Genomic DNA, 24,982 nt, shown 5'->3' on the forward strand with positions numbered 1-24,982 from the left:
TGTGTGTGTGTGTGTGTGTGACACACAAGCTAGAGTTACCTGGGAGAGGAACCCCAGGTGAGATGATGCTCCTCCCGTCAGATTGGCTGTATATGTGCATGTAGAGAGCATCTTCTTGATGAGTGGTTGCTATGGGAATGGCTCATCTTATTGGAGGCAGTGCTGACCCTGGGCTCCTGGTCCTGGGTGCTCTAAGGAAACAGGCTGAGCAAGCTATGGGGAGCAAACCAAATCCAAGCATCCCTAGCTGATTCCTTCTAACCACTGGGAGAGTGTTCCCAACTCTGGTGGCAATTGGGGTGGTACCAGTGCACCACTGGGAGTGTCTTGAGAATGTCCTTTCCAAAAGCACGTTCAGACCTTTGGGGAAAAAAATCTGTTGGTTCCACAGATCTTCCTGAAACACATAGTCGTGAAAACATGCTTCCCTGGCTGACCATGGGAATGGTCATCTTCTTGGGACCTTTTGTAAAGTGCTCTGTGATGTTCTAGAAGGCTGGCTGCAAGCCCTCCAGCCTGCTGTCCCCAAGGGACAGGCCCAGGAGAGCTCAGTCATTGATACCTGGGCCCCATGTAGACAGACAGGTAGTATAGACAGACAGACAGATGGTATAGGCAGAGGGTTGAGATAACCAGTTACCCCAGTATCCCAGAGTCCCTCCTCAGCTTGAACCATAACAAAGCCTCCTTACCAGGGCTAGAAAGAATGGAACAGCGAAGAGATTTCCTTTCCCAAGAAGGCTGTGAGACAGATCAGAATGAGCGGGAGGCAGGAAAGGCTGGCACCACTAACCGCCACTCACAAATTTGCTTTTTGAAAAACGTCATTTGGAAGATGCTGTGAATGAGGACAAAAAGGGATGTTTGCTCAGCTCGTTTTTTGATCTGAATTCACACAAGCCCAACCTGCCACGTTTGCATTTATTTAGCAATGATCACGAGGTAGCCGGTGGTCTCTTGAACCTCTCTTCTACAGGACCGTATGTGCAACCTGTAAACTGTTTTGTTTCTGCCGTAGAAGCATCTCAGTGTAAACGAGGGGCTGCTGGCTCCGGCTCACATCTTATCGCCGCTCCGTGCCTCGTGCCTCCTGGCAATCAAGCTTCCGTTCAAGTTGCCGCTGGAAGTCACTGGGCTCCTGGCTCCATCAGTCTGAGTGATGAAGTAGGCATTTTTAATATTTGCTAAACAGGATTGTGGAGAAGGTGAAGTCTCGGCAGGGCTCCCAAGCGGTAACTGCATCTTGTTGTCTCAGGTTAATCATGTACCTAATTTGCCGATTATTGACTTGTTCTCGCAAAGGGTTTTCCTTGGCTTTGACATATCAGAGGCAATCAGTGATGAACTGTCAAGCAAACTTGCTTGTTGCCTTAACCACCCAAGATCCGGAATTGCAGCCACAGACTCCGATCTGAGATTTCCTTGGATACCTAGCCCTGGAGACTGGTCACGTGGTTGTTTTTTTTTTTTTCCTCCCTCGGCCTAATCGGTTTTGTAGCTAGAACCAGGGTTCAGCAAACCTGACACAATTTGTGGGATTTCAAATATTTGGCAAGATCCAGCCGGCTTCGGTTGTGCACACACCATCCCCATAAGAATTTGAGTTGGTAGTTTTGAGACTGGTTTATTTTCTTCACTGTGTCTTAAAAAGAAACGCAACACGGGGTGTAAAAACAAATGCTGCATTTAGAGCACAAAGATGGCATCCTTTTCAACTGGCAGTGTTTGAGAAATGGTAAGAACTAAATTATGGAAGAGAGAAGTAAATGAATTAGTCACCAACGCTGTGCTGTCATGTCTAGGCATGGTGTGTGCTCTCTGGAGAATCAAGCAAACAAATGTGGTCCATAAGGGTTTATTTGTAGGAGTGTACACAGGCCAGCCACCAGGGCTGTCAGTGCACTGTGCGGGGGGGCTCACCCTGGGTTTTTTGTTTTTGTTCTTGTGTATTTATTTATTTGTTTGTTTATTATATAAGTACACTGTAGCTGTCTTCAGACACACCAGGAGAAGGCATCAGATCCCATTACAGGTGGTTGTGAGCCACCATGTGTTTGCTGGAATTTGAACTCAGGACCTCTAGGAAGAGCAGTCGGTGCTCTTAACCACTGAGCTATCTCTGCAGCCCCTAGTTGGGTTATGTTTCTTCCCCCCCCCAGAGCTGAGGACCAAACCCAGGGCCATATGCTTGCTAGGCAAGCACTCTAGCACTGAGCTAAATCCCCAACCCCTCTGTTTCTTTTATTATTATTATTATTCATATTTCTGGCCCCTTTCTTCTGGGACCATCATTGCCAATTGCTAGGATGTGACTTGTTATGGGCCATAAGAGAAGGGACTTAGGTTTCATGTGCCACAGAATTCTTCAGGAATGAGTGAGCCCACTCTCCCACCTCCCCTTCCATGGCTGTGGGGAACTGGCCTTGCATAGGGCAATAGGTCTCTGTCCTTGACTCAGAAGATGACACGGAACAAAGTCTTCATTAACTGAAGACAAACACAGGAAGTGTGGAGCAGAACCTTGGCGCCGATGTTTGCAGTGAGATAATTTTTTGGAGGGGGCTGTGTAGTAAGCAGGTCAACACTGAAGATAGGTAGCAATCTCTTATCTGTGATGACCACAAGTATGTCCAAGCACTGTTAATGGCTCTCTCTATGGTGGGCAGGGAGGCAAGTCATAATCGTCCCTGGTAGTCACCTATCATCACCAGACTGTGCAAGAAATAGCATCTGCTATTTTAAGCTATTGGGACTGTCAGTGTTTTTTGTTTTTTGTTTTTTCCTTAAACTGCAATGGACATGCTTTGCTAGAGCAAACACATATAAACATCCAGCCAAAGGGGACTACTTCAAATTATGAGTATTTTTACTTTCTTCTCCTTTTTTTTTGTTTCTTGGAATTTTCTTGGCAATGAAAACATAGTTTGTTCTTCAGTGAGAAGAAATAGTGAGAAAATTAATTTTAGTTTTAAACCCCATATTTGCATAATTACCTGTCTGTATTAGTGGTTTTATAGCACATACCCGCCCACATATATACACACTCACAAATGAGAGAGACAGAGAGAGACAGAGACAGAGAGAGACAGAGACAGAGAGAGAGACAGAGACACACAGAGAGAGACACACTGAGAGAGAGAGAGAGAGAGAGAGAGAGAGAGAGAGAGAGAGAGAGAGAGAAGAGCACACTTTGGGAGGTAATTGTACCCTGAGCTTTGCACATGCAAGTCGAGTGCTTTTCCATCTCAGTTTCCAATGCTGAAGTAAATGAAATAAATAATATTTTCTCTTAGGCTTTAGTCTACCAAGGTTTGCCATATTTTCACTGTGCTCTTCTGTCTATTATTATATAACTAGAATAATGTTGTGAGGAGGGTAACTCAGGGCAAAGAGACAGTAAAGGTAAGATGGACTTAGACTACATTCTGGAGACCTGCCTCTGTGCCATGCCACTGTCATGCCTCTGTCCAGAAGCTCTGCCTAATTGCAGGACTCCCTCTCCTATGTCAGGTTGCTTCTGTATCTTTTGTAAAAAGCCAGTTTGAGAAAAAGTCAGCTGGGACCAATTCTGAATCTTGGGAAATTTAAGCAGGTCAAAAAAAAAAAAGATTCTTGTCTGTATTTAATATCCTTGGACAAGGGTACTAAACTTGTAGGCTCTTGGTCAGAGCAAGATACTCTATAAAATTTAAACATAGCCATTTCATGCAACACAGTCAATGGAATTTCATCCCCTCTCCCCTCCCTTCCTCTCTCTTTCTCCAGCTCAAATGAGTCACCTTGGCTAGACTGCCAATCCCCATAGAACTTATGTTCCTTGATAGGATATGCCAATAGAAATGAGAAATTCTATAATAGCTCGAAACGTGTGTTAGTCACCTATCCCTGCTAAGAGCTCAGCACTGTCTCCTCTAGGAAATGTAGCTCATCAAATGGACATGAATGCATGTAATGACAGGGAGTGAAAGTAAGGATGTGCATGGAGTGGTTTCCCTCCCTTCTCCCTGCCTTTGAAAGCACTGCCCGGATCGTGTGCCCGTCTTGTGCATTTCTGGGCATCCATCCCGCGCTATGCCTACCTGACCCCCTTAACACACCCTGCATTCCTACATTGGCAGTTAGACTGAAATCCCAGCTCCCATCAGCTCCTTGCTATTCATTTCCCTTCCCTTGAAGTGGATGCTGGGGCTGTCCCTGGAGTGAAGCTATTTTGAGAGGATGATCGCTAGAACAATCACGAGCTTGGCAGGAGATGGACAGTGTGGTGTAGCCACAAAAGAAGAAAAGACATTGTCATTGAGGACTGGAGTCCTGAATGTCAGAACAGCGGGGAAACTGAGTGGAAGTGAGTCTGTAGCCGCTGTCTGCTATCACTTGGCTGCAAGGCTGTCATACTGTCTTCCTGTAATCACGACTTTCCCAGGCTCTGGTTTCCAGAGCTTGCAAGGCAAAGGGGAATGACAGAGCTGGAGAATGATGGGAAGAGGTAACATTTTTTCCCCCATAGCATGGCTTCCCTGCAGCTGGCTAGCTGAGGGGAAGGTTATGCTCGACTATGCCTAGGGGCCTGTTCTTCCCTTCCCAAATCATGCGGGCAAGCAGATTTCGACTGTAAATCCTTCCTTACACCACAGCTGAGCCAGTGGAGCCTGAAGGTCAAGAACATCACCTAACAACTTCCCAGAGTAGCACCCTGCCGCCTGGCCAGCCGTTCTGGAGTTGCCTCGGGGACTCCATTCAGCTGAATTCCTCTTTCTCCCGGATAAGAGTCTCTTTGTAGAGCAGATGTCTGCTTGGTCAGAGACAGTGTTCACTCATCTCTGGATAATCTGTGCCTAGCCCAATAAGTGTTTTTTTTTTTTAATGCATGGATGGATGGAGGACTCATTGATTACCACTTTACATATTGGTCCCAATAGCAGGCACTGAGTATGGTAATAAAAACCTACACAGCCCTTCCCCTGCTCAAAAAAAACGGAATTGCCCTTAGAGTCCTTATATCGATTATTGCAAGCTATAAAGATAGGATTGCAAATAAGTTTCATCTCAAGGGCCAACACTGGTCGATTGGTAGTGGCTGCCTTGAGAGTTGCGGGGGGAGGTATTTGGGTACCAGGCTCAGTGAGGAGAAATGCTGTCATCGATTAACAATGTCTGCCATGAGACAAGGATGGGGTGGCCTGACTGCTTCCAGCCTGCCAATGATTTTAAAGCCTTAATTTCTTCCAATAGAATTTTCTAGATGAATATCTTTCCAACACATTTCAAAGCCAGCTTTGATTGGACAACTGGGTGCTTTTCCCTCCACAGTGTGCTTCATAGTTTTGCTAGGTTTGAAGCAAATGAGGCAGGGGGAAAAAGTGACTTTTTCTCAGAAAATATAGTTCTCATTGGGAAAGAAACTCAAGCTAGGTAGGTGTTAGTTCGGTCCACGTGGCATGTATGAGGACACATATCACAAGGGGAAAATCTCCAAGTCAATAAAGGTTCCTGCATCAGCTATTAAGTTTGTGCCACAGAAGAGAGCAAGAAGAGGTCCTTCCACATAGCTACCATTCTAGTGAGAAAAGTCTGGCCACGGTGACAATAACCAGACAAGACAGGATAAATATCAGTTCCAGAAGGCAGTCTGCTCCCCTCAGACTCTGGCAGTCATCTTCCCTTTACATCGCAAAGCATTTCCCAAGGAGCTCACTTAGGTACCACAGAGAAAGGTCATTGGTCCCATACTTGACTCTATCCATACACAACGATACATGATCTAGGGTGGCCTTAATGAAATGACTCTTCAACATAAGGCACCCCTAAATTAACTTCTAGGTTGTCAAACTAGGCCCAACCTTAGTAGGGTATCATCTTTAGAAATGATAATTCTTGTAGCATAAACTTAGCTTACAATAAAAAAAACCCTCAGTGGTTTTAGTTCATTCACTGCTGTGTCACCAGCTCAGCTAATTTCAGAGTAGTTCTATCACCCAAAAAGAACTTGTGGTCCTGCTAGACATCAGTCTCCATTGCCTGGCAACCATGCACCTACCTTCCACATCATGCATTTGCCTAGGCCAGATAGTTTATACACATAAAATGGCACAACACAAGGCCTTTGGGTCTGACTTCCATTAGCATAGTATACCCATGCATTCTGTATCGAGTCAAAGCAATCCATTCTTTTTTATGTCCGAGTAATATTCCACTGTACAGACACGTCCCATTTTGTTTGTCTAGCCATCCATCATTTGGACAGTCATACTGACTTCTCCTTGCATGCTATAATGACTAACCCTGCAGGGAACATTAGTGTGAACTTGATAGAAAGAATGTTTTCACTTCTCTCTGACCATATACCTAGAAGACAAGCTTCTCTGTTCTGTGGCAATTCTACAGTATCTCTATCTCGACCTTACTCTGTAGTGGCTGAAACCATTTTGAAACCAGGAATACGCCAATTTCTCCAGCGCCTTGTGTTTGTTCGTGTTTTAATTACAGGCACTTCAGTTGGTACAAAGCAATGCGTCTGTATATGCCAACCACCTGGCTCCATCAAGTGTGGCCGTACCTGTGCATGAGATGGTGGCAGTCCTCTTCTTATGTAGACGCCGAAGAGGGCATCCTTCCCCAGGGAGATGTTGAACTTTAAGAACTGAGGCTGACTGATGTGAATCTGGGACCTCCAAAACACCCCTGGTGGGACTTCCTGTGTCACCCGTCGACCGACTTCTGCCTCGCCGCTGTCTATGCTGCTGTTTTTCAACGACCAGGGCACTGGAACACAGGAGTAGACGATGACGAGTCAGTGACATTTGTATACATTAGTTGACGGTACATTTATATTTAGTGATGTTGCCAGAATTTGTTGTTGTCGTTTCAAAATTAAGATTAAACTCATTTCCTTTGAGTGACAGCTAAAATGTTGAGGATTTAAACAAAGAAGAAAAAGCTATAAATTCATACCCCAGGGCATGAGAGACCCTGGCACAGTGCTTCTTAGGAATTCTATTAGTAATTACTACTGATAAAATATAATATGAGCCAGACTCTGAGAAACAGACATGAAGTCCCCCACCCCACCATGTAACTGGCGTCTTTTATCTTTTATTTTTAATTTCTCTATTCTTTTTTCATACATTACATTCTGAACACAGTTTCCCTTTCCTCCATGTCTCCTTTTCCCAGTTCCCCTGTGCCTCTCCTCTCCCCCAGATCCATCATCTTCTACTTCTCTTCCAAAAAAAGGAAAAAAAAGCAGGCCTCCCAGGGCTATGAACCAAATATCGCGTAACAGGTTGCAATAAGACCAGGCACAAACTCTCATGTCAGGGCCTGATGCGGTAACCTAGTAGGAGGAAAAGGGTCCCGAGAGCAGGCAAAGGAGTCAGAGACACCCCTCGCTCCCACTGTTAGGAGTCCCACAAGGGCAGCAAGCTACACAACCATAGTTGCAGAGGTCCTAGCTTAGTCTCACACAGTGTTCTTGGTTGTCCCTTGAGACTCCACGAGCCCCTGTGAGTCCTGCTCTGTTTGTTTTGTGGGCTGTGTTCTCGAGGTAACTGGCGTCTTAGAGTGAGCAGGATGGAAGGGGGCGGATGTGTTAACTTGGAGCCCCATTTAGTTTTTTTTTTTTGAAGCCTTTCATTACTCTTTTGAGATATAAACAACTCTGATACTTGCAACAAAATCCAGTCCAAAGTCCAAAATAAATAAAATAGCCCAGCAGAAAGTGAAGATACCATCAGGCAGTGAAATAGCTCCTTCCTTGCGGTAGAAGAGGATGGAATCATCCTGAGAAGGAACTCCTTTGCCTTGAGACTGGCACAAACCGGTTACATTCTTTTGGTAACAATACCGAAAATGTCAATAGTCCATGCTCAGCCTTCTGAAGCCTCGTGAATAGTAGAAGTTTAGCTAAACAAAACAAAACACCCCACAAAAAAAAAAACCCACACCTTTTTTCCTTAATTTTTTACTTTTCTTTCCTTCTCCTTTTCTTCCTCCCCTCCTCTCATCTGTCTTCCTCCTTTCTTGAGACAAGATCTTTCTCTATAGCCTGTGTAGGCATGGAGCTCACTGCATATATAAGGCCAGGCTAACCATGACTCATAGCAATCCTTCTGCCTCAGCCTCCCAAGTGCTGGGATTACAGGCGTGAACCAGCATGCTTGGCTCGCAATGTCTATGCAGAGGGGACAGCTTCCTAAGAGTGAGCTAGCTCTCCGCCTGTACTTCTGAAAGTGCTTTCTTTTGAAACCAGGGAAAAAAGAAAAGCAGCGAGGCAGTGCTCCAGAGAAGCAAGTTAATTTATATCTTGGAGCATCATTTTCCCTGTCTCCATGGTGAGAGAACAACACATGGTCAGAGTTTGGTTGCACAGGTGCCTTTTGTGATGGCTGCAGAACGATTCAACTATGGTAGAAAGTATAAATAACTCACATCTTAACATCTTCCTGGCTCTCAAGGGCTTCTACACCAACCACAGAAGATTGTTATCCCTGTCTCTTTTCCTTTCTAGGGGTGTGGTCACCTCAAGCATCTTCATCATGGGCAAAGGAGGCTGGACCAAGTTTCGTCAGTGTTCTGCAGTAGATGGATAGTCCCAAACATCTCTGCCTATTTATATATGTACAGTGTGTAGGGACTATATACATACACACACACATACACATACATATATATGTGCATACACATACATATATACATATATATGTATACACACATATATACACATATATGCACACACACATATATACATATTTGCACACACACATACATATATACATATATGCATACATACACATATATACACATATGCACACACATATATACATATATATGCATACACACACACACACACTTCCTACACACTGTGCAGGAACTGGATAACCATGAACACTGATAGAACTGCCAAAGACTGGCTTTAATCGCTGTTGGCTCTCTCTGACTTGACAGTGCTGGCTCTGTCATTGTAACCAACTGCACCAGGATGAGACTCTTACGTGGTCTTAACCTAAGTTTCCTTATCAATAAAACAGGCAGGCGACTTTTTGGATTTTGGAAGGTCTTCTGTGTCTAAACTATGAAAAACCAGAGTGACTTGAATACATGAAGGCATCCCTTCCTGCTCTATGAAGAACTATTCGTTTCTCTTTAGCTCAGTAGTAGATCAATAGGGACTAAGACTAGTGGGCCCCTAGGCCGATGAAAGTAAGCAGTGGGCTCCCGTGGGGAGTTTGGAAGTTCCCATCTGATAAATAGAAATGTGGAGAGAACTCCTGAGTGGTTTGCACCAATAGAAGCAGAGTAACTAGTAAGTCTGGCATCCTGGTTGAATGACAGCTACGTGTCCAGCAGGCACAAACACATGCCTACAAGAGGGCCCATGGATAGCACATGAGAGCAGACTCTGACTGCCTTGTCCCACATCTTAGCTTGTATGCTTGATAAATGTACAAGCTTTCTGTGCCTCAGTTTCCTTGTCTGTCTAGTGGGGACACTACTAGTACTTGTTTCATGGGGCTGTTAGGAGGAGTCAGTGAGTTGATCCACACGAAGCTCTCAGAATCGTTTCTGACACTAAGTATTAACATCTAAGGCCCTAAACCTCAAACAACTCTTGTCAGTTTGAGGGATTCCTGAAATCAAGGTGAGTCCAGGGGAAAACATTTGTTCTTACAAGTTGGACTGAGGCCTTGAGCGCTATAAACTGAAAGCTTTCTATTTAAACAGGTTGCTTTCCCTACCCACACTGAAGCCTTTGGGTGGATGGAATGTTACATTCAAAAAGGACCCATTAGGAAAGGAAAGAAATAACAAACCAAACAACTATGATCCTGGTGACAACAATGACAATGGCAACAATGGCAACGATGACAAGGACGACAAGAACAACGATGACCATAACTATAGCAACCACACAACAAGAACGGTGACAACAACACTAACAATGACAACAATGACATCAATAACAATGACAACAATAGTGACAATGACAAGAATGAGAATGACAACAATAAAATGATAGCAACAATGACAATGATGACAATAACAGTGACAACTGTGACAACAATAACAATGACAATAACAGCAGCAACCACCTTCCTAGACAAGAAGATCTGTAGGCCGTTGACAGAGACCAAAGCAAATGCCAGCACAGAGTAACCCGTTAACACTGAAAGAGCTTTGAAGACCGAGGCTCTATCTCTAAGCTAAATCACGCTCGGAGCTTAATAGATAGGTGACAGATGTTCCTTCACATCTGCAGGCCTTAAGGCTGCTGGCTTAATGGCAGGCTGGGCAACACAGGCTTGCAATCTGCTGCAGCCAGCAGCCCGCGGTGGCCTCTGGAAACCTACATGAATTCTAAGTCGCTGGAGACGTGGATGCTCTGGAGAAATCCAGAAAAGAAGCCTCAGAGCTCTAGTTTTAGAGTCATGGAACCCCCTTTTCTCGTATGGGACCCTGATTTTAGGATGCTGTGTTCAGGGAACCATCTTCAGCTGTCAGTGTGTAGGGACTATCTACTAAGCATCCATACACCTTGGTGTTTTAGATGTTCCCTTTTTTCATGTGTCAGCCTGGAGGGGCAGCTTGGCAGGGCTCAAATCCTGGCTTCCACGCCGTGTGACTTCCAGCAAGCTGCTTAACCTTGCTGGGCTTCCAGTCCTCTATTGTAAAATGGAAACCCTATACAGTGGGAATAATATGTGCCCACGAAGAAGAGCATAGCACCAGGCCTAGCACATAGTAATAGCATAATAAATGAGGCCAGCTACAGGGGACGGAAAATGGCCATACAAGAAGGGAAAAACTACACAGAAAACATGTCTTTCTCTTTGGAGTTAAAAAAAGAAAACTTTTTAAAAGGTAGGAAGTTTGCTGTATTTATGTGATCTATATGTATGTGTGTGTGTGTCCATGTCTAGAGGGTGTCTTATTTTGTGTGGTATAGATTTAGTTAGAAGAATAAGCTTAAACTTGGGGCTTTGAGCCTGGCCTCAGGTAAGTCCTCTGTGTCTCACGTTGCTGGGAAACAGTCTGCAGTACCTGCTGCTACCCTTAGGCGGGGCTACGGCCTCCACAGTACTCCAGCTGTTCCTTCAGGCCACTGAGGGGCCGATTGTCCCCACTTCCCCCTTTTATCACTCTGTACCATTCCTCCTAAATGGGCCTCAGCGTCACATGCCCATCTGGTGGGTAATTTTCAGCAGAGCCCTCTGACAGTTGGGTGACAGGAGAGCCTTGAGGAAGATTTACTTTGAAGACTTGCATGTGAGCTGAATTTTTTTCTTTTAAAAGACAAAATTACCTTTTGAGAACTCTATGTGGAATATGCTATTTAAAGAACCTTCCTTGTGGACCATTTGGAAGAATGGAGAGTTAAAGTTCTGGTGTATCTTCCCTACAAAGTCTAATAAATAAACAAATATGCCAGGAAACATGGGATACAGTGGGAAAGCCCTCGAGATAAAGAATCAAAAGCTAAGGGTCCTGGCCCCGGCACTCAATGGCCTTGAATCCTTTGCAGAGGGATTGATGGAAATAAACTATTGTAAGTTGAGCCCCCATCATTATTTCTAAGAAATCATGGCTTTAGAATGTTGAGCTCCCTGGGTCTCGATGCCTTCTCTACATAAGAGTGGTGAAGACACGCAGAGATGTGTTAAATGGCACCCACTATAGCCTTCCACGCTCTGTAGAGCAGGATGCGAGAGTTATTCTGTAAACAAGTCAAGAGGAGTTGCAGGAGAGTGTGCCTGGCTGGGGTGGATGCCCCTCAGCAGAATAGAAAGGGGGCCGTCCAAAAACGCTTATAGTTGGTTTACAGGAGTCTTTAATTTTTAACGAACTCCGTGGCCTTGATATACGCTCCTTCTACTGGTAGACGGTGTTCTAGTGTGTTTCTCTGGTGCTTTGATAAAACCCTGGCCAAAAGCAACTTGAGGAAGAAAGGGTTTATTTGGCTTATACATCCAGGTCACAGTCCGTTATTGACGAAGGGAGGTCCGGGTAGGAACTCAAGCAGGAGCAGGGGCAGGAGTAGTGGAAGAAAGCTGCTTATTGGCTTGTTAGTGGTTCTACTCAGCCTGCTTCTTATGCAACTCAGGACCACTGCCCCAGGAGCGGCATCACCCACAGTGGGAGGAGCCAGGAGCGGCATCACCCACAGTGGGAGGAGCCAGGAGTGGCAACACCCACAGTGGGAGGAGCCAGGAGTAGCACCATCCACAGTGGGAGGAGCCCTCCTCCAACAATTAGCAATCAAGAATATGCCCCACCCCAAGGCGTGCCTATAGGCAAATCTGATATTGGCAATTCCTCAACCGAGGTTCCCTCTTCCCTTGTGTCTCAAGCTAACAATCGAGAACAGCCATCACAGACGGTAAATGAAACCTTTGAAACTGATCGCCCTAAGTCTGCAACTGAATGATGATTTCGCAAAACCCTTTCTCTCTCTTTCTAGGTATACATGAATACAATCATTCACATATGAACATTTTATTTTAAAGTAACATTAGGTTCAAAAATAATTTCAAGTGCTACATGGATTTCTGTAGCCTTTGACCCAGATTCTGTAAATATTATACACATTAGTATTAGCATCATTTTCTTCCTCCATATGTGCATGTATATGTATGTGTGTAGTCAGCCCTCTACATCTGGGATTTCTACATATGTGGATTCAATGAAATAGAGGTCAAAACTATCTGAAGAGAATTATTTCTGTACTAAATACATGTGTACCCTTTCACTAGGATTCCCAGAACAGTAGACGAAGAGATGATTTGATATCTAAGGAAGGGCTATGCCTAGGTCATTCAAACAATGCACCATTTTATATAAGGACTTTGGAGACCCACAGAGTTTTAGTATCTGGAGAAGACTGGACCCATTCTCCCAAGTCACTGGAAGATGACAGAGTCAGATTCTGTCTCTGTCTCTGTCTCTGTCTCTGTCTCTCTCTCTCTCTCACCCCCCCCCCCTCTCTCTCTCTCTGTGTGTGTGTGTGTGTGTGTGTGTGTGTGTGTGTGTGTGTGTGTGTGTGTGGCTTATTCCCTCCTTAAAAGCATTGAGAATCAGTTATAACCCCCACCCCTTTTACCTTTACTTACTTGCATGTGTTTATCTTAAATCAGGGATAGTCTTTTTAAGAATCCCCCAAGTGAACCTTGCTGCCATGCGATGCTTAGTCTGCAGGCCTTATTCAAATTCATCAGTGCTTGCCACAACGCTCTTTATAGTAAAAGGAAGTTTTCTACTATTCCAAAAAAACCATGAAAGTGGATTTATTGAAAGTTGCAGTTTTAGAAACAATAAGAGAGGGGAGGAAAGATGTAAAAACTGTGAATTGCTGTAGCCTGCATGGGGACCCATCTAGTGGACCATGTGACCTGGGCCAGTGGAACAGTGCCTACTGTTCTCTTAGAGCAGAGAGAACACCAAAGCTTGACTGGATCTCACAAATGAAGGTTTGAACAAATGTTCTCCCCAGCCATGCAGTCCTCCCATAAGAACATGGCTGGTCCCTAAAGGGAAACTATGGAGAGACAGGTAGTGAGGTAATGCTTACCATCAGGATTTGATCTCTATGTACAGAATGGACAACCTCACATGGAGAGGTTCAGAGGTCTCATGGGGGCTTTCTAGGGCTGGTCAGGCCCAGATGTGACCCTAAGCACTGGGAATTACCAGCTTTGTGCCTCTGGGCTGGTCACCACCCTTCTCTGATTTTCATCTTCCCATCTGAGTAACAGACTTCTCTAGAGTCAACCAATAACATACTGTGGACATGCTGGTGTTTCCACCTCTTTCTATCTTGTCTGTCACAGTGTTCCCTTAAGTCAGCTAGAACTGGGATCTCAGATTTGAAGGCTTGATTTGTAATGGTATTATTTCATACATAGAATGCCCAGAGTAGGCATAGCTAATAAAAAAAGGCCCAAGGGCTGGAGTGGGGCTTTATGAAGCCACAGCCATTTGGTTGAAATCAGTGTACAACGAACAGCCAGTAGGCTTGCAGCCTGGCAGGGGCAGTGCATAGGTCATGCATATTAAAATATGAGGGCCAGAGCAATCACAGCTACAAGTCTGCTGGTTCCAAATGGCTCCAGCTGCTTCTCGTGCGAGCGGCTCTGTGCACCTGCCTGAGTGAAGGGCAGCCAGACTTTACTTAGTTAACAGTGATGGATGAACATCCTAGGCATTTGGCTGGGTCATCTTATAGTCAAGCAATAAATATTTATTAAGAGTCTACTTTGCTACCAGACAAACTTTGGTCCACACAGAGCTGGGACGCGTGTCATATTCTCACCCCATATTCCAATAGCTCTGGCAGTCTGAAGTCCAAGATCACACGTTCTCCATTTTGGACTCAGTTGGGGCCCTCCAGGGAAGAGACGTGACAAGGCATCCTGCGATCGCTCTGTGTAAAGTGGGCCCAGTATGACTGGGTGCTAGACAATGGCTGGGAAAGACAATCTGACAAGCAGGCCCCAGGTCCAGCCCTTTCCTTCCAGAACTCCCCGAGAGATTTTCATTGTGCCACACAATGAAAAGGTGTAGATGGTGGCCGTTGTCCCCAAGAGGCAGATATCTGAGATCCTACGGTTTTGGATAGTACGTCCCCAGCCTACCCGTGAGATTTGTGGAGTTTCTGAAGTAACCACTCTGATGATCAATTTTACACGATCATCAACTCTATCGCTCCACGGACAATTGCTCATGTAAATGGGAAACGACTGCCTACTTCTGAGACGTGTAACCTAAGATTTCAACCGGTTAAATAAGACCGATGTAGGGGACGAGATGACAGTCCTCCACAGCTGCATTAGGAATAATAATTTCAAGACGTGTTACCATAACTCATTTATGGAAACAGGGAAGTTATTCCCCAAACAAGTGATAAAGGGAACGGACTCCTAGTTATACCAGGGAAATGAGACCTCATATTAATACTTCCTAACTTCCCCGAGCTCCAGAGGCTCCTTCCACATAAATCTGCCTTGCAGATTATTCTGCCTCACATGTTTTTATCTATTGCAAATAAAGTTGAATTCGGAAGATTGCCTCAGTCATTATCCTTCGTTTCCATTTATTTGGGCATCGGGACAACCATCCGAGGCTTCCCTTTAACCAAGAGGTAACTGAAGCGATCCTGTAAGGACCTCAGATTAGCGGCTGAGAGAGACAGCTGGCCTGGGCTGTCATAAGCCTCAACAGCCTTCGCTTTGTCACTGCATGGCTATTCTTAGGAAGGGGTTCCCAGAGTGAGAGACACCCCCTGCCTCCTGACCCCCGCTCCAGTGATGGTGTTCATGACACCATGGAGCAATGATTATTCTTATGAAATCCTTCAGGTCTAGGGACAGTATACGGTCTTTGCATATTGCCTAAAATAAAAACAGCCAATTTTTCACTGCTTCTTGTCAAATATTTATACCTCTGACCCTTCGGTGAACTCACTTCGCCTTGATATGCTGCTAGGTTTATTAGTATTGTTTGGCGGTAGCTAGACGCGCAGAGGACCTACTGGCTACTACCTGGCAAATGACCGGGTAGCTTGGTGCTTTCCCCCATTATTCAGATGGGGAAGACATGAGGGTGACGTTAATGATGACAGAGATTCACAGGAAACCAGGGTTGATGGAAGTTAGGTGACTATAACTAAGGCCCTATAGCTTCTCAGTGGTTGAGCTGGGATTAATAATCTGTGTCTGGCAGACTTAAAGAAACAACAACCCATATATCTATTAGGTAGATTGCATTTCAGAACCCACACTGTGTACAGAGGAAAAGAGAGTACAGAAGTAGAAGAGCTCTGGGCATATCAACCCTGAGAAGGAAGGGTAGCCAATGGCAGAAAAGGCAAATGTGGCATGGAGAAAGATGATTGGATTATCTGTACCCATGTCAAGTCAGAGTGATGCTAAGAAGAACAAACTATATGAATTAGAGCTAGAGACAGAAATCCATCCTTGGGACATACTTACTCAGTACCCAGCTGTATGACTGGTAGGGCAACACTCTAAACATGACAGGAATTGCATCCACGTAAGCTACTGGCGTCTTTGCTAATAGATATGCTAGAAGGTGATGTTTGACCTTCTGGGAACATCACCAAGTTTGGAAAAGTCCCATGCAGAGATGCGATCATTTGAAATCCTGAGCTGTGTGCGTCGAGAAGCTGAATGACAGGAACCAGAGGAAGAATTACCAACCTCCCTGCGAATCTGGCTCCTGGTACCACGCATTAAGCCAACGAGTAAAAATCATTATGAAGTTTTTGCTGAAAGGGCAAGTGTGGAAAAACATGTTTCTAAACAGAATAACAGTCTTTGCCATTTTTTTCCAACTTGCATACCATCTGGAAATTCTGATTTTTTTTTCTCAAAGGGTAGGGAAGAAATGTGCTTCAGGCACAAATAAATGTTTACAGCTGAGTTATAAACCGAGAATGGTAGGGCTTAAAACAGGCAGGCTGGCAGCGATGGCGCTCAAAGCTGCAGGAGACAAATGATGCTTGGGGATCTGGCCAGCCTGTCTTACACATTGGCCCCTTGGAATGGCAAGTCTTGTTCCCCATTGATCTCATCCAATAAATGTGTGGGGGCAAAGGCCTCACCTGAGATTTGTGTTAATTCTTAGGTGGTAAAAGAGAGGGAGGTGAAGTGGTATTATTGTATGTCTTGCCATTCTGAAAGCAGCCTTCCATTTTGGACATCCCAGTATCTCATAGGAAGTGGCAGCCTGTGGAGATGTATTAAATGGCTCAACCGAGAGACACGAGGGTGACGTTAATAATGACAGAGATTCATAGATTGCTTGCCTGCTGCTTGGCATCTCGACAGTGTCCCCCAAGGGTTATCTCATGCTGGACCACGAGTTTGTGAAGGAATGCTATTGCTCAGATGAGAAGCTGAAGGCTGGGAACCATCCTGAATAAATAAGGTCAACCTGTCACATAGGGAAGGAGCCAGCGTTTGTGTCCAGCCAGATCAATGCTCGCATTCTACACTGGTTTACAGGAGTTTTCAAGGGAAGCGGGGAAGAGTGCATAACCAACGCTTGATGAAGAAAGAGAAACAGAGGTTTTGGGACCTTGGAATATCCATAATTTGGGTATAGGGAAGGTTCTAGAGAAGTAGAAATGAGCTTGGAAAAGATAAGGGAGAATCGTCAGCTTTTTTATTATTATTGTTAAAGGGTAAAATTGCAAATAGCGAATACTTTTTGCCTTTGTAGGCTGCACAGTCTGCTGCACCTGTGTGCCCCCACGGTCCGATGGGCATGGCTGTGCACCAAGAGAAACTATCATCGCAGTGGGTGGTCAGCCAGATTTGGTCCACGAGATATAGTTTGTTAACCTCAGTGACACAGAGGACACTTGGAAGGTAAAATGACTGATGGATTTCTGGAGACTGATCCATGAAATTCCACTTGAGAGTATATTCTTTCTTAAGATCAGCGCGCAAACCCAGAGCCAGTGACATGCCCTGGTAAAGCTCTTGCATACCTCGAGTTTCTGGGTCCAGGCAATCAAGCTAGACCCCTTGATGCTATCTGACCGGGTCGGAATACTATATCGAATCTTCATTCTGAAGGCTTATCTAAGCCCAGATCTATAGAGAAAGCACTCTGTGTCCCTCTAATGAAGATGTATGAGTTCATTCCTTTGAACATAGAAATACACACAAGACGGTGAGTGATTCTGGCAGTCAGTGAGTGCAACTTTTTTTCAATGTGGAAGCCAAGACCATTCACGGTAAAGTTTAATTGAACGAGGGTGTGTGTGTATGTGGTGGTGGTGGGGTTAAGTTAGGAACAACTGTAAATGAACAAGGACGAGGAAGACGCAGCCCCAAGAATGCTCTCTCCTAACTAAAGAATGAAGAGCTCCGTTTCCAAGACCGTCTCAGAATGCGGAGGCTGTCCTGTCTATTAGACTCCTTCCCAAACCTGCACCATGTAAATACTCCTGAAGACCAACTAATGAAATCTCTATCGATGGACCGTCTTAGATGGGACTCACATGCTTGTGTTTTGCTTACATTTTAATTTGCTCCTGCTGGATACTTACCCAGTAATTGCTTAATAAGATTAACCTCCCTGGCAATGTGTGGTGAATCTTGATTAAAACATCGGAGTGAAGGATTATCCTATACCACAAAAAAATTGAGGGGGTGTTATTTAATTAACTTATTGCCAATATGTCTTGATTGTCTCTTTGAAACAGTGGGAAAGTGGTCGATGGGAATTGATTTGGGTTATCTAAATGTATGGAATTGGTGAACGAGGAACGGGGAGGTCACTAGGTCCAGAAATTCAAATCTCAAGTCACTCAAGGACATTAACAGTCTTTCCTGTCATTTTACAAGATTTCCCTTAAGCTCAAAGAGGCAATCCGGCATCTCTGGTCATCACCAGAGTACTGTTTCTTTCTTTCTTTTTTTTTTTCTTTTTAGGCATTTGGAAAGCAAAGGTATTGAGTTTTATTTTATTTTAAGGCAATTTCAAATTTTCACCCTTTTTATAAAGACCAATGGGCAAAACCCACAGGACACAGGCTTTACCAAAAACCTCCCTGTCCCGTGACTCATCTGGAAAATACGAAAGCCGGTCTTATACAAGTTGGACTCTATATTTTAAAGCACACGGGGAAGCCTAAGAGTCCCCAGATCACAATGAAAACGATGTCCTTATGTGTTAGCTAGCTTAGAGCAGTGGTTTTCAACATATGGGTCACCACCCCTTGGTCGGACCCCCATCTCTGAAAACATTTATAGCGTGATCGACAACAGTAGCAAAACTATAATTATGAAGTAGCAATAAAAGTAATTTTATGATTTGGGGGTCACCACAACATGAGGAACCATACGGAAGGGTCGCGCATTTAGGAAGGTTGAGAACCACTGCCTTAGAGACAAGTACTCCTAAGACTTGTTCTCAAAGGGGAGTTTTCCTGGTTGTCTGGCTGGGATGGTGTAGAGTGTTAAAGGGAGGTAGGGTTGGGAAATGAAGCACAGAGACAAAGGAAACGGGGGCTATTTTCATTTCTGGAGGCCTGTGAAGATCACTGGGTCCTTGGATGAAGGCTACTATTTCAAACGCATGTGTATCTGGCTTCAGAAACCACCTATCTCAGCGCCCTAACCCTGATGGGCTAACCTGCATCTAATGCGCATTCTAAATTTATCCTCAAGGATGGGTTGTTGACTTGTGGGCTAAGGAACAGGGATGGGCAAATGTAGCAGAGGCTCCATGAAGCAGGGCTTTTAAGAGCAGTCCTATTGGTCCTTCAGACAGAGGTAATTCTTCACCACAGGGAGCTAGCTAGTGTACTGGCTGTCATTTCCCAGCACCCCTGGCCTTAACCCACTTGTTACCCCTCTTCCAACTGTGACAGTAAAACAAAACAAAACAAAACCTTTTCAGTCATTGCCAAATGTCTCCCACGGGGCAAAAAAAACGAGAGGCACTGTTGTAAAGGAAAAAGGGAAGGAGTGAGGTCAAGTACTGGAGGTGAACAGATTTCAGATCTGAGGGCATTGAATTTGTCTCTGGGCTTTGGGGTCAGTTAACGAAGAGCATGGTCAGTTAGGATGAAATAGAGTCTTTATTTTGAGATCTAGTTTTACCTACTCAATAATGGGAAGCATATCATTTCATCCTTAGATAAAACTTTTTCATGCTTACTTAAGGGTGATTTAGCGTTATGATTATGACAGATGGGGACAGTGATTCTTAAAGACTGCATGAAAAGGCCAAGGGGTCACACCCAAACGTGCAGTACAGCCCTGGGGAGAAAGATTTAAGGACCATTAGCGTACTGTAGGAAGTAATGCACGCCCAAGGTCGAGGAATTCTGGAGTCTCCTCGGGAGAAAGTACATATGCAGGAAAAGCCCACATTCTGTCCACCAAGATGCACATTACACAGACCTGAATTCAAGTTTGTGCCTATCCTGTTTCCTTTGGATCAGTTTCTAGAACATTCTGGGCCTGAACTTCTCAGAGATGAGTTTCCTGCTTTTGGAGTTGAAGTTACATTATATACTATGCTGGACACGTGATAAATATCTAAGTTGAAATATTTCTGCTGTGTATTCTAAAAAAAATGTGCGCTCTCTCTCTCTCTCTCTCTCTCTCTCTCTCTCTCTCTCTCTCTCTCTCCTTCTCTCTTTCTCTGTATCTCTGCCTTTCTGTCTCTGTGTGCACGTGTGTGTGCGCGCACACACATGTGCACTGCTGACTAAGAAATGGACTGAAAAAATTCTGTTTGGAGAAGCCCTTTTGATACAGTCCCTTGCTTGTATGACTTCCATCCGAATCACTCAAACTGCCACCAAATTACCAAATGCCAGCCAGCCCAGTTAGCTTGTGCCATTGGCTGCTCTTGTCTTTTAATTGCTCCTGTCCCCACCTCCCCAAGGTTCTGTTTTTTTTTTCCTCTCCGCTTTTTTAGCACCTTGTTAGCACCTATTTTTCTCCCCTAAGCGAATGCAGTCGCCTGATTGCCTCAATGAACATCCCTATTGTCCTCCTCACCGGCCTGAAAAGGGAAGCTTTGTGGCGGAGTTGTCAAAACTCCTTTCTATTCTCCCCCAAAAGCAGAAACAGCTCTGTCTCTTTCAAGGCAAGCCAGGCGAGACTACTCCCCAGGGAGGCTGTATCTCTCCTTGTGGGAGAGGGACCCAGGCTAGTGGCAGGTACTGCCAGCTGCTTCCTGCCTTCTGATCAGGCAGGTTTTTGCTGCTGCTGCTGCTGCTGCTGCTGCTGCTGCTGCTGCTGCTGCTGCTCCTCCAGCTGCTGCTGTTGCTGCTGCTGCTTCTGCTTAGGCCTCGGAATGCTTTCAAGCATGCTATGTAACGCCCGTTGCCGTAGATAGCATAGGTATGTGCACTGCTCGGAGCAGGCGCTCTGCCAGATCCAAGTGACTCCAGCCAAACACAGCTAACAGACAGGAACAGCAAACAGCTTTTAAACGGGGGCACCTATGAAAGGCAGTCTTTTTTCCTTTCCCTTTCTTTTTCTATCTTTTTTTTTTTTTTGCATGCCTTCCAGGACTTGGATTAAAAAAAAAAAACCTGAAGCAGCTGGGAAGAGCCTTGACTTTTCCTGTGACCTCAATAGGGCGAGCAGCAGCTGTAACCTCACCTTTGCCTCCAGATGGCACTGTTGCCACATCATCGTTTCCTGGTAAGCCGGTCCTTACGCCATTGTTAAAGGTGTGTCCATCTGCCGGCTGGAGTTGCCAATTGAGTCCGAGCAGATGCATTGCTGCAGGAGAGACAAAGTAATGAAAATATGAATAGAAAATTCAGCAATGCAAATGTCAAGGGGGAGGGCCAGGTGCCTTTTTCCAAGCGACTGCCTTTTAAGGAAACTGCAGTTCAAAAAATGGCTTGCCCCAGGCCTTCAGGATTAGCTAAAATACTGAAAGTGGCAATCCAAGAGCTTCTGTCTCTGCTTTGTAGCGGTTCCCGGCCTCAGGGGGCAGCACCCTTTGTGGGATGTTCATTCAGAGGAGGAGGGAGGCTACACACAGGTCTTATCTTTCAGGACGGGGTCACTCATCACTTGCCTGCTTGGCCACACATCTGACATGAATGCTTTTAGACAGGTGCACTGACAAAGGCTGGGTTCGCCCAGCTACTCCAAATGTGAGTCAAGTTCAAAAACACAGCCACACTGCTCCCATTTAACCGGCTCCCCGAAGTGTCACCACAGCCACAGGTATCTGCAATCTCACTGGCCCACTTAGAGCACACCCATCTAACTGTGCCAAAGTTTAAATATACGAATATATATATATATATATATATATATATATATATATATCTCCCTCTCTTTATGACAGTTTTAGCACATTGTGAAAATGCTTAAGGTGTGTGTGCATGTGTGCACGAGTGTGTGTACATATGTGTAACAGTGGTAGAGCCGTTTCCAGAAAAAAAAAAAGCAAAACAAACACAGTATTATTCAGTTTCCCCCAAGTATGGAATGAGACATGAGATTCCCATAAGCACTTGCTCTCAGGAGACAAGCTCGCATTCAGAGGTCGATTTCCCTGTGCACCTCCGCCTCCAGGCAGCCTTCTGGCCTTGCTACTTAGCTTGCACAGAAACCCAGAGTTATCTTAGAAAACCCAATGTCCGTATCTATCCCTGATGGACCCTGGTTTTATTGTTCCCGAGGGGGAGGGAGACACCTGTGTTCTTTGGGGGGGCTCATCTAAGAAACGCTTCATTTGTAAATAAATAAGGAGCCCCCACCCCATGTATTTCCCATACAAACAATGGCTGTGCCCTGTCTCTCTGGCATTTCAATGGGCACAGGTTGATGCCTGTTGCCACATTCGTTTGTTTGTTCGTTTGTAGTGGCTCAGCAGGAGAGAAAGGGCTGTTGACAGAAAAGTTCCGAGTTTGACGTGGGGATGGGAGAAACAATTAACCACAAGAAACACAATTAACAGTGCTTAGGAAATTGTTCACATAGCAATTAATTCTGCATGCCCACCACCACTAAAGTCAGGCTGTATTCTATTAAGGTTAAAAACCCACCTTCACACAATGCAGCTTAGATGGATGGCTGCAGATCAAGGTGGCAAGGTGCTCCTGAGAGCATGCCTTTGCTTTTCCCTCCCAGGCTTCTCTACCCCGGCCACATTTTTCCCCTCTCTACATTTCCATGAGGCACAGGGCCCACGGTCGCCACTCTCCCCGATGATAAATACTAATAAGAGTAAGTGACATTTACTGTACTCCCTCCGTCGAGGTAACACCTAATTTTCTCCTGCAGTTTATCTGTTATATGTAGGTCACTTACTTGAAGAGACCAGATTCTATTGCCTCAAATAATGACATATTTTCGCCATACAGAGGTCAGGAAATGAGAAGTAATCGTGGTGGCTTCAAGATAACGATAGCTTCTGATTTGTAATTACCAGGTGAAGGGAGCCAAGGAATTAGCTGTTTTAAAATGATTTTTCAGAAAAAAGAAAAAAGAGAAAGAAAACGAAATACCTGATACCATTGGGTTATTGGGGCTTGCTTGGAGCCAGCTGCTGCTGTGCCCCAGAAGTGGGTCCTTGGAGAAGGGTCCCCCAGTGCTAGACAGGTGTTGCCAGCAAGCATCCAGGTGCAGTGGAGCCCCAGGTTAACAACGCTTAGATGCTCCTGTCTAGGAAAAAGCAAGGATGGCAACCTCCCCGGCGCCCTGCCCACGTGAAACTGCTCCTCAGAACTGCTCCTTCTAGAGCTCTCAGGGTTGTCACTCCAAGGTACAAGGCATATTGCCACCGTCAGCGTCAGGAGACTAGTAGACAGGAGTCGTAATCGTACTGAGCATAAAAGGGACACTCATGGCTCTATTCTCAAGGGTATCTTCCCTCCGGCCCCCCTGAGCATGTCTCTTGCATCTATCGTAGCCCCTTCATTGTGGTTGATGTTGCGATCGTTAGCTGTTAGCTGTACCACCGCGATCCGCAAAGCTGTTCGAGAAAACCAGGCACGGGGGGTCGTCCTAGTTAGGTTCGGAGGATGTGAGACGCTTCCCAGAAGCGAAGAGGGAAATGAGTGAGACGAAGGGAAGGGAAGGGGTGAAGCCAAGTCGTTGAGCACAAGACCTGTCCTCCGGCACAAGCTATGCACAGAAATGGGTCGCAGGTTCAGGCCTAGCTCCCGTCATTGAACCAAATGGTAAGGAAATGAGTGAGAATCCCCCCCCGGGGGGGGGTACAGTCAGCTTTTCTGATTTTGGGGGAACGGCATCTGAAATAGGTTTCTGTTGGCTTTTTAAATTTTATTTTTTTTTATTCATTCATTTTTGTTTGTATGTGTTGGTGTTCTTGGTCAGATATCCCTTGGGTCCGGGACCTGAGGAAGAAGATGAGACTGTCATCTCTCTGGCCTGTGGGAAGAAGGGAAGAAGTGTCCTCAGGATAGAGGCCCGGGGAGGGGGGGGATTTGTGAGGTAAATCAGTTTGCTGACTAATGACAGGCCTGCTCCTTATCCTGCTACTGACTGGTTCCATGGGCTAAGGCATCATCCCTCCCCCCTTCTCTCCTTCTCTTCCTCCCTTACTGTCCCTTTTGTAAGAATTCCCTTCACAGGTAGAATAGAGGGCAGCTTGGGGGTTGCCAAGGAGGGTTATGCATACATAGCTCCCTGGAAGAGCTGGCGGTGTCTCAAACATAGACGCATCCATGTTTATTAGGGTAGAACATAGCACATGGGGGCATACTTGAGAGCCTAGACTGTAGAGCGCTACATGCTTCTAAATAAAAAAACCAAAACATTGTGGCGGCACGGAGAGTAGGATGGGATATTATGGGTGACAACATGGACCGAGGTATAAAGAGGACAATGGTTTGAAGCTCAGTGCCTGATGTATCTGCTGCCAATGACTGCGCTCAACATTCAGACACTGACGTACACATCATCCTAAAGGAATCCCAGGTAGGTACTGCTATCATGACCCCTGCTCACTGACGAGGGAAGTTATAAAGCTTAACCATTGGGAGATTTCAGAATCAGAGTACGGCTGTGCTGAGGATGTGGTACCTGCCTCACGCTTTATAGAGAAAGATCTGGCTACAAAGTCCACGGGGAAATGGCATCCGGGTGAAGCTTGCTTCTTGCTCAGAACTCACGGTCGGCAAAGTGGGTTGGTGCACCTCCTCCTGCATTGCAGCCCCAAGGAACTTTTATTTCTCTTTGCGACTGACCTCGAATGTGGCCTTGGGACCAGCCGTGCACCTTGCATTGCATACTGATCCTGAATCCTGAGCAAAGAGACCGTTAGACAGAGCCAGCTATGGCTGGCAAGTGTCAGGGCAGAGTGAGCGAAGTAATCAGTGGTTATGGCAATGAGCCACCTAGAGTTTGGGGTTCTTTGTTACAGCGGCAGGGCCTAATAGACCCTGACTGGTAGATTCACTTAGGAAGAAAAGGAAAGAGGACAGAATGTTTACAGAATAGATCTCTGTGAATTC

The 24,982-nt window shown here is 45.4% G+C and overlaps 1 protein-coding gene across 9 annotated transcripts in view; it reads right to left on the bottom strand.

Moving 5' to 3' along the window:
- Tenm2 (teneurin transmembrane protein 2) overlaps window positions 1-24,982 on the bottom strand; it is a 1,226,262-nt gene that overhangs the window by 191,635 nt on the left and 1,009,645 nt on the right. For 6 of the 9 annotated variants that reach the window (XM_087569433.1, XM_087569431.1, XM_087569429.1 and 3 more), the window contains 2 exon segments: window positions 21,144-21,266; window positions 6,557-6,762 (listed from right to left, as the gene is read on the bottom strand). In XM_087569433.1, coding sequence (XP_087425559.1) covers window positions 6,557-6,762; window positions 21,144-21,266 — 329 coding nt within the window. 9 annotated transcript variants of the gene reach the window in all.

This window comes from Rattus norvegicus, chromosome 10 (genome assembly GCF_021556685.1).
Source record: "Rattus norvegicus strain SHRSP/BbbUtx chromosome 10, alternate assembly SHRSP_T2T, whole genome shotgun sequence".
Lineage (NCBI taxonomy): Eukaryota > Metazoa > Chordata > Mammalia > Rodentia > Muridae > Rattus > Rattus norvegicus.